This window comes from Diplotaxodon limnothrissa, linkage group LG18 (assembly GCF_057381915.1).
Source record: "Diplotaxodon limnothrissa isolate DT_005_m linkage group LG18, D_limnothrissa_male_GT1.1, whole genome shotgun sequence".
In the NCBI taxonomy this organism is placed as follows: domain Eukaryota; kingdom Metazoa; phylum Chordata; class Actinopteri; order Cichliformes; family Cichlidae; genus Diplotaxodon; species Diplotaxodon limnothrissa.
In genome coordinates, this window is record NC_140613.1 from 8615030 (window position 1) to 8625752 (window position 10723).

The window sequence follows — 10723 nt, forward strand, 5'->3', positions numbered from 1 at the left end:
CCTCTCCAAAATCGTTCCTTTTTATTCCTCTAATATCTTTTTAAGGTGTGTTTTTTGTGTTTTTTGGTATAAGATAACGACTGTGTGATGACTATTCTTCCCATCCCATGAAGGACACCTGCGGGGGAAGGCAGCGGGTCTGCGTGCCGCGCTGAAATGATAGCATGGTGCAGGACGACTGCTGTGTTCCTTCGAATCACCCCCCACCCCCCTATCCATCCCCTGTGGCTTGTCATGTGCTCTGATGTTGTGATGTGGACATTAATGTGCTCTCTGTGCAGAGGAGTTTTTTTTTGTTTCCTGTTCTCATGCTGTCCTCCCATAGGTTGCCCAGCGTGTGAAGAGGTCTCTTTTTTCCTCTTGTACTTTTCCCAATGTTGTGTAATTTTTTCGGTGTTATTCTCCCAACGCTGTCGGTCTCCGACTGTATTCCCATGTGATGTCTTGTTGTTGTGTGTGTAAGTCGGGGGGGGGGTCCTATTCCTCTGTGGGGCAACCTGCATATGGCCAATAAAGCATTCATTCATTCATTCATTCATTCATTCAAGACACGCTGCATTTCAGTTGTTCCTGCCTAAGTGACTTTCAAATAATGAACACCCAGTGTCTGATCAGTTCTAAAAAGCCAGGCGAAATGATTGATGTATTGTGTTATTTCCACTTAGATCGCTTTCTCTTCTGAAGAGTAAGTTGATTAAGTGGCTGATTTGAGGCAACAAGAGGAACTCAAAATTTTCTGTTGTTGGCTGAAAAACCTTCATCTCTTCAAAACATAACAAACAAACAAACAGAAAAAAAAACACTTTAAAGAAGAGAAAAGGATGTCTTCTCTTAAAGTCAACTGAACATTATTCAGAAACTTACCCAAGTCAAGAAAAAAAGAAAAATGAAAAACTGTTCTGAAATAATTGTGTTGAAGTGTAGACGCTACATAAATGAAATTTTTGTTAAGTTGTTAGCACTTTTATAATTATGAACATTATTATGGCGTTAGCACGCGCTTAATCCATCATTTATATAGCATTACTCCTCCTTAGTTTGACGTTTAAAAGATACAGATAAATACTTATGACTATGATCATGATTATCATTGTTACTAGCTGTTATGTAGTAGCAATGATAGGTGTTACTGGTGTAACAGATGGACAAACATATTTGTGTTTATAAATGGCATACTAACGAGGAGTAATGTTATATGAATGATGAATTAAGCACTTGCTAATACCTTTATAATATCTTGCAAATGCTTAATAGTGTGACATTATCCTAAAGTGCTACCGTTAGGTCTTTCCTGTATTTTTATGACACTTCTTTTATGTCATGTACAGCGTGACTTGGCTGAGCTATTTGCTGATTTGATGGTGTCAGCTGTTATAACGGCCAATAAATGAAGATTAACAAAATAAAGAAGAGACGTGAGAAGCAGCCTTCATCTCTAGGTGTTGATGTTGCATAGTTTGTCTATCTGAAGGTGGCCTGCAACTTCCCTGGTGGCAGCATTTGTTTGGAACACCACAAACACAACAACAAGCTGATCCAAGCAGAGTCGTGTAGAGCATAAGCAATCAATAAAAAACAAGATTATTTTTAAACTGTTGTGTCATATTATCTTAGTAAGGACTCATAGATAACTACACATAATGGTTAGGGAAATCTATTTATGTGTAATGAGTCTGCAGAGCTTGCAGACTCCTGTGGAGAGAAGGAAACTCAGGATTCAGATACCGATATGTAGACACAGAAAAAGTAAAATGAAAATACGCAGTCCAGCAATAAAGTTCATGATCAAAGTAACAGAAATCCAGAAGGAAGCAGGAATAACAGACTGGCAGAAAACAGACTGGGAGGGTAAACGGACTCTGTGACACTGGACAAAGGAATGATAGGATTATATTAGCTCACAATGAGGGCTGATGGGGATTAGACACAGCTGGACAGAAACAAGACGCGGGTGCAGACAATATAAAACACTCACGGAGGGAATAAAACTAAATACAAGACACAACTAGCTAGCAGAGCAAAACACTAAATGGGTAAAAACAACTAAACAGGGAAACACAGACATAAGAATAAACTTGACACAGGAGGGAAAAAAAGGAAATACAGAGGCAAATACTGCACAAAGTACTGGATTAAAACTAAACTGAAGAATCATAAACTTCAAAAGATGCAACAAATAAATTATCTGCTGCATTTTCTGGTTGCACTGCAATTTCAACTTGTATATATTTTTTTAAACATATATTCATAATACAGCTTTTAAATCATTAAAAAGCTAAGTGTTACTATCCTGCAATACATGACAATCATTTTAAACTGTAGTAAGTTATGAAGAACTCTTACTCATTACTTGTTTGATGGAATGTCAATGATTTAAAATTAACAACAAGAAGTTCTGAAATGTGCTAGAGTATATGAAACATATTCATTCTAAATCCTCCGTGATTGAATGAATCTGCTAGATAAATGTATACTTAATCAAATCATCCTAAAAGCAGAATCTGGGGCTTTGGGAGCCCCTGGAGGTTTGGGACTCTGGTACAGTTTGGTGCATTGCCTTGGATTTCTCAAGACCGAACATTTTAATTCAAAGAGGAGCATAAAATCAATCAGTCACAGTGAAATCACCACGGCTGAAGGGGTCAGGATTTCAGCCAACATCAAGAGTCTGTGTGTGTTCCCGCAAGGTTCCCACGAAGTGATTGGTACTTGGTTTGTAGACTGCAAACAATTTTTAAGGTGACTCAGTGGCCTTCTTTCTTTCGCCTGGCTTTTTCACATCCCTGTCTTTGTCTTCTGAAACTTTGCCTCAGTGGGTTTTATATATTGACAAGTCTTCTCTGCTCCCCTGTTCTTGTCATTTCACTCTGTATTCTCTCTGTCACTCTCCCCATTATTCTCTCTCTCACTCTCTTTATTTCTACCGCCTTTCATCATCCGTTTCCACCAATATTCCTCCACCCCCTCGTCTCCCCCTCTGTCCTCCATCTCTGTCTCTCTGTCATGCTCTCCCCTTATTTCTCGCTGCTTCTACCTCATTTTCTCTTGCTTTTTTTTCTCTTTTTCTTTATCATGCCTTCTCTTTTTTTCCCCTTCCCCCCTTTCTTCTTCTTTCTTCCACACTGCTCGACCTTTTCTTAAGACCCCACAGCCATGTCGACGACTTCGGGGGTGGACCACGCCGTGATCGGAGGGGTAGTGGCTGTCATCGTCTTTATCTTGCTTTGCCTCCTCATCGTCCTCGGCAGATACCTCATCAGACACAAAGGTCACTGCCTCCCACAAACACGGACTCATGAACACACGGACGCACACTCATTCATGCGTGCACGAGTATACACAGAGATACACTTGCATAAATATGGATACATGAGCTCCAAGACTGGATCTCGCACCTGCAAATATGCATACAAATGAAGGAACACAAAGAAATGCAAATGCAGTTACACCTACAGTATATGTGAGTTATAAGCTTAAAACTTGGAATTAATGAATTTATTTATGCTCAAATCAGAATAAGAAGATGAATGACTCACACAAAGAGAATGTTTATTTCTTTTTAAAACATTTTGGTTCACATAACCCCCCTTTTTAAATTAGACTGCCTGTCATCGGCGATGTGTCACCAGCCTTTTCTTTTCGTTACATCACCAACTTTTATTTGGAATTTAAAATAATGCGTTCAGTCCAATTTTAGGACGGAAACAGTAAATACTGTAATGCAAAGTTCAGAGGCAATAAAGACCTGTTTCAGTACCCAGGTGGGGTGGTTGATTAAAACAAACTCCACCACCACTCAACCAGATTCAATCCCTGAGTTAGGTGCTTCAAGCTGGTAGAATATTGAAAGCGACTGCCTGCTGGCTGTTGTTTACAAGTGCCAGATCTACTAGGAATGATGTCCGTTTCCCTTCACTACCAATTACCTCTGACTGTTTCAGGCAATTGTTTGTCAGCAAATGGATATGGTTTCTAATTTGTGATGAGTATAGTGGGCACAATGCTAGTTATCCTATTCATTAGACGTAAACTACCAGTACATGCAATAAAAAGCTAATAACACTCAGACCTTTACATTTAAATTTGTGTAAGAAGTAAAAGCCTTATAGGTGATGGGGTTATTTACCTAACTACCTTTGATTCAACAGACTTATGATGACCTAACATTATTTTAAAACAGGCACCAACATCATATTAAAACGGTAATAGTAATAAACTGGTTCTTAAATAGCACTTCTCTGCTCTACCTGAGCATTCACCCATTCTTACCCATTCACACAATCACTTTTTCTCTGCTTTCTAGCTAACATTTATACACATTCATGCTGCGATGGAGGCATCAGAGAGCAACTTGGGGTTTGTCTCTTCCCTAGAGATATTTGGCATGAAGACGTTCTGTACTTAAGTAGAAATACTGCTGTTAATAATTACTCCAGTAAAAGTTGAAGTACTGATTTAACTTCTTTACTAATGTAAAAGCAAAATAGCAGGCTCTGAAATGTACTCAAAGTAAGAAAGTAACAAGGATGTTTCTATTTTTGTGCAAAGTTAACTGAACCTTGTGCTATATTAACATAATGATAAAATGAATGGCTAGATGGGAATGCATACTTTTTGTTATTCTAATTATACTCAGCTTGAATCTGAAGAAAAAGAAGGAAGATAAAAAAAAATACATATCTATTTTCTGTTGCCTACATTGCAGAGGGTGTCTGCCTCTAAACAGAAAAATGTGTACAGTCAGGGGTTAAAGTGGAATTCAGCAGGTGGGGAAACCTAAAATTGGTTGCAATGGCTCACTGTGGGGAAAAGAATATAACTCACAATAATTTCTATCGAGAGCTCTCGTAGATTTTCTTAGTGTGCAGGCTGTGATCAGCTGACCTGCTGCTCTTTGTCATTTGCACACCTGAATTGAACCAGGTGTCAGCAGATGTTTCATGAGTTGTTCTGGCTGATTTCCATCTACACTGTCAGTACACTCTTTTTTCTAGATGGTATAAAGTTGGTATGAAGATAGAGTTCAGTCAATGGATCTCAGCATCATCAGCAAAAATCCATATTAATCTCTGCTACACTTGATGTAACCTAACTCTGGCCATGAAACCACAGCCACTGTGCACCAGTCACACACTTTACTTTAATCCATCACAGTACAGCAAGCTCACCTGTTTATCCTGCACTAACCTGCAGAGTATTTTCATGCAGCCTTATAATAGCACAGTTAGTCTGCCTCAGTTTGTTTAGCAGCACATTTCACAATATGAAAAAACATAATTTCATGATCTGATTTAAAAACGGCAGCACGGTGGCACGGTGGTTAGCACAGTGGTTAGCACTGTTGCCACACAGCAAGAAGGTCCCGAGTTCAATTCCACCATCAGGCCGGGGTCTTTCTGTGTGGAGTTTGCATGTTCTCCCCGTGTTTGCGTGGGTTCCCTCCTGGTACTCCGGCTTCCTCCCACTGTCCAAAGACATGCAACTTGTGGGGATAGGTTAATTGGATAATCCAAATTGCCACTAGGTGTGAATGTGCAAGTGAATGTGAGTGCGAATGGTTGTCTGTCTCTGTGTGTTGGCCCTGCGACAGACTGGCGACCTGTCCAGGGTGTACCCCGCCTCTCGCCCTATGACAGCTGGGATAGGCTCCAGCGCCCCCCGCGACCCTGAAAAGGATAAGCGGAAGTGGATGGATGGATGATTTAAAAACACGAGAACTTGCATGTAAGGTTTAAATAAAGCAGCTGGACCTTTAGCTAGCAACACACTGTGTAGCAAACTGCAATGGTTTATTTTCTGCTGGTCTTTGTCTGGTTAATTTTTACAGTTACAATGTTGCACTTTCGCTGCCTTATTTAATCTTACTTCTCCAAATTTTTCTCTCTCCTGCCACAGGAACGTATCTGACCCACGAGGCCAAGGGCTCAGATGATGCCCCGGATGCCGACACAGCCATCATCAACGCAGAAGGAGGTCACTCCGGAGCAGAGGACAAGAAAGAGTACTTTATCTAGATAGAGAACAGAGTGGTGGAGGAAAGAAGCGGGAGGAGGCGGAGAAAAAGTTGGAGGACGTGGATTGGAGGAGAGGGGAAGAGTGAAGGAAAGGAAACTTCGATTTTTTTTCACGATGCTTCAGTTCTTCACTCTGTTGGAGGGATGATTGGGATGGGAATGGGGGGAAAGGACTCTGGGCTGAGTTGAGCTTCAGCTGGTACTACCCTCTTTGCATTGATACAGGGAAGTGAGATTTTGCACTGACATATGGATGAACTAATGTTACACTCAAACACACACACGAACATGTAACATACTTGTGTCAGTTAAGGGGTGAATCTGTTTTCACACAGACGTGAATGCTCATAGATGCTCAGAATAACAAACGGGAGCCTCCTACTAACACGCATCCGAATTCTGACACATTAACACATTGTCACACAAGTCTTCTCAACATTTAATCCAAACCAGGTCTGTCTATTCACTTTTTTTTTCTCCTCATTCTCTACATCTAACAAGGCAGAATCCCTCTATAAGCCTCCTCGTGACAGAGAAATCCATCTAAAGCAAATTATTACTGACAAACATAATCTCCCTCTCTCACGGTTTAATCTTTTTATGCCATCAAACCTCTTCCTACGTCCTCGCAAACCCCGGTACGAGCCATCGAGTTTTCCACAATGCAACGCCACAAAAACATGCAACACCCATGCAAAAACAGCATTCCCACCTTGTGCTACAAAGCCCAGGGGTTCCAGTATACATATATAAATATATATATATATAGAATTATATAGCATTCTTTTTACTTGACAGAAAATGTTTGGTGTGCTGTAAATACACTCTCTCTGTCCTGTTTCTGCCTTCTGTCTCTCCTTCTATCCCCCTTCTCTTTCTCTCTCCACCCCCCCTCTCCTGTAACTCATACAGTCTGTTACTGCATTACAGTAACTTATATACTCAAAAAAAAGCCTGCCTGTTTTTATTACATGCGTGGAAATGCAGAGTCGAAATATCAATATCTGGGTAAAAAATAGAAACATAACAACAATGATGTTGCGATGAAGACTAACATTAACTGCAAATATTTGTATATTCTGATTTTCTTTGATCTTTTTTTCTTTTTTTCTTTGATCTCTTGGGGACTCGTGAGGGATTTTCTCTCGTCAGTGTCTCAGTATGTTACTGTCAGTGTTAACATTTTTACAGTGTTTGTCAGTTTGTCAGCCCAGGAGTCCATGAATCGAATTCCTAACTTGTATTTTGATTTTGATGTTCAGGTTTTCAACAATGTTTATGTACTTAGTTCCTTTTTTCGCTGATGAATGGAGTTTCTCCCTGCTTTGTCGGCTCTCTGCTCCTAAATGCTAATCAGCAGCACACCTTCGGTCGAGAGCTTTGAACGGCGACAAGTTGGTGGTGGAGTTTATCTTGAATTCTGCTGCCCAGTGTTTGTACTTGTGGACCACTGTGGCTTTCCTTCCAGCTGGCCCCGCTGATCCCACGGTTCACCTTCACCGTTTTTCTCTCTGCAGCAGACTGCTTGTCTTGGCGAGGCCACCTGGCGCTAAATTCATTGAGTAGTGACATCATGACTTCCTCTAAGAGGTTGGCACATTTGCTGCTTTCAGAGGTGAAAATGCTTGCTTGCTTTTCCACTACAGGGCCAAATAGGACTGGCTACATGCATTATGACAAACTTCCTGGCAAAAAACCTTTCTGTTACTGTTTGTTTTTTGTGTGTGTGTGTGTGTGTGTATGTGTGTTATTGCAAGCAGGAATCATTTACCAGCTTAGCAAAAGGTTCCCATAAATGCACAGTGTTTTATTAAGGTTGGAAGTTCGCCTTAGCACTGAAAGCTCCACTTGGCCCGGTCATTGAAATTGATTGCAATCTAACTAAGAGGCTCTGGGCTCTAGACTGTACACATGCCAAGCTTTGGTTTGGTGGGCAGGGTGCCGAGTCTGGGCGGCACTAACCCTGAAGAAAGTCATTTAGTAACTTAAATGTCCTCTTCTCTTTTTTTCCCCCTCTGCTCTGCCCGTCCATTTCTTGCATTCTTTAATCAATCATCCCGTCTGCGTCCTGATCCACCTTCACCCCATGTCCCCTCCTCTCATCACTCGTCTCCCCCACTCCATCTCTGATTGATGTCTGATTCTCCTTCCTGGTCTCTCATCCACGAGTTCACATAGACGTACAGTAGAAGTAGCGTCTATAGCTTTGCTGGCGTGTGCTGATGGCTCTTCGAAGCACTGTTTGGGAGTGTTTGGAGAGGAATCCACTTGCTGTTGTTGTCAGTCTACCTGTAGACAGTTATGTCTTTGATAGTTTTTGTACACATTTTATGGGAATGTTCAGGGAATGTGATTTTGCATTCCTTTCCCCATGTTGTTGTTAACCGCTACCTAGCTTTCTTCTTTGTGAGCAAGTAGTATGTCTATAAGCTAGCTATTCTACAAAGGATAATGCGACCTGAAGCAGGGTCAGCTGTTGTTCTTTTTTTCTGCCGAGAGCTCTTGGTGAGACTATTTAGTGACTGGTGATGTAGTAGCGAACCCGGGTTAAACAGTGCTTGGATTCTGTGTGTTTGAGCTTGCACTGTTTATCTGATGTTTGCTCTACAACACTCTTCTGCTATCATTTCACTGCTATCATGCCTGCAGATCAGAGGATTGGCTCTGTCTCACAGAGATTGTTGTCCACTTTGAAGATGTTACCATTGATTTGTATTTAACCTCAGTCTAGTTCTGCTCTGTGAATGGAGAAAGGAATATCTGACTCATACTCACCAAAGTGTAGTGTCTTTTAAAAACTAATGGACCTGTATTTGCCTGTAATTTATTGTCCTGTCCTTTGTCTTAGTTAGTCTGCTAGCATGTAGCTTGCATGAGAAATGGTTGGAAAGTGTAGATAGTGTTGCAGATGAGCAGCGATGACAAGTTCGTCTCCTGAGACGAGAAGCGGCGGCCTAACCGGCTGACCTCCCTGCTTTTCTCTGATCTGCAAACATGTCCCAGTGAAATCCGTCTGCACCGCCTCAACACAGCAGAAAAGCAGTGAAGCAACTGGCAAAGGACTCGTTATGCCCTTATCAAAACCACGTAGGGGTATAGTGTTGGACTGAGATTTGCGCTCACGTCTAATTGCATTTCAGTGCATCAGTGCAGTAATGATTGACTGTCACCAGATGCCAGCAAACAACAGCTTTTCTTCTCCCTCCTCGGTCGGTACGAGCTGTCCTGCCCTTCCACCAGACGCGCCACCTCCTCTTCAGGCAGCCGCACACTAGCTGCCGCCCATCTCTTTTCATTTTGTAGAATAAGCCAATTAATTTTTAAATTATGTTTCATTAAAGTTGTGCATAATCTCATTGTTTTCATTTCAATTGATATCTTTTTTTCTTTCCTTGAATTTAGATGTTCCAAAACTTGAAGGTTAGACATTTAGTTTTTTGCATATGTTATTGTTTCAACAACGATTTTTAATTAATTTCATGTATATAGTGTTGCCTTTTACCAGATACTCTTACGAGCTACATACTTTGCACATACACTTTGGATACAAACACATCCACACACACATTTGGATATGCACAGCAGGCTTGATGTCTGTTACTATGGTGTATTTGTACATATGTGTGTGTGTGTGTGTGTATGTGTGTGTGTGTGTGTGTGTGTGTTTGTGTATGAGTGTGAAGCGTGTAATAATTGACCCAGACAAACTTCAGATTTACTCTCATGTGTGTTGCATTCACAAAAATGTTCTTATTTCAGTAACTCAGACAATGTCTTTGTTCTTATCATTATTATTTTGAATGACAAGTCTTCCTTTTGAATAAATATCCATATCACATGGGAGTAGTGCTGTCATGTATGTTAATTTGTACTATGGCTGATGATGTCATCAAGGTGAGGCCCAACCGCATGCAGTGGTGGGTTTTGCATCTGTTGGCTGTTACGTTCATAAAGTATTTGTTTTTCGGGGTTACTTTTGTTAAAATAACAGTTCAGTTGTTGACTTCAATAAACATGCATTTGGGTTAATTTCACGTGTCTTATCATTTGTTCTTTATGCTGGGAAACAGTAAAAATTCCAGGTCTGAAATGCCCATTAGAGCTTTCTTATGAAACTTTTTTTTAATATGAAAGTGTGGTTAAACACATATTTTGCTAATCACATTTAATAACTCAGCACAGACTCGTCTTTAATGTTATTAGTACCTGTGTTTACTGTTTCACGCTGTAAAATTTTGTGGTCCCGGCAGTTTACTGCATCATTGAAAAATGCAACATTTTCTTAAAAAACTGAGACTTTTCAAGATCAAAGACCTCTAAGGCGCTCTCTGTTATTTAAGATTTTAAATGCCTTCATATTCATCATATCAGAGAAATATTTGTTGAGAATAGCTTCCTATCTCTCTCTGAACTAGATGGACTGGACAGTTTCTGATTCTAGACTCAATTTGAATCGAAGCATTGCGCCTATGGAAATACTCTTCAGCTAAAATATAAGAAATATATACATATATATATATATTTAAAAGAATATTATATGCTAGATCTGTAGTGATTTGATTAGGACTTTAAACAGGCTTATGAGATTTATGAGCTTTCTTTTCTTTGTCAGCGGATTCTGGTTTTTTTTTTCCTGTTTTTTTTTCTTTCTTTCCAGTGATTAAACATCTTACTTTTCATCAGTCTCTGTGCTTGAAAAACACTTTTCC

General features: G+C 40.3%; 1 protein-coding gene across 4 annotated transcripts in view; it reads left to right on the forward strand.

The window, feature by feature from the left end:
• Positions 1 to 10034, forward strand: part of cadm3 (cell adhesion molecule 3) — a 121160-nt gene extending 111126 nt beyond the window's left edge. For 2 of the 4 annotated variants that reach the window (XM_085377752.1, XM_085377755.1), the window contains 2 exons: positions 3143 to 3268; positions 5896 to 10034. In XM_085377752.1, the coding sequence (XP_085233878.1) occupies positions 3143 to 3268; positions 5896 to 6014 (245 nt within the window). In that variant the 3' untranslated portion in view covers positions 6015 to 10034. Of the gene's footprint in view, positions 1 to 73; positions 172 to 3142; positions 3269 to 5895 lie in introns of those variants that run through there. The other 2 variants (XM_085377753.1, XM_085377754.1) reach the window with 2 other exon arrangements.
• Positions 10035 to 10723: the final 689 nt, after the last annotated feature.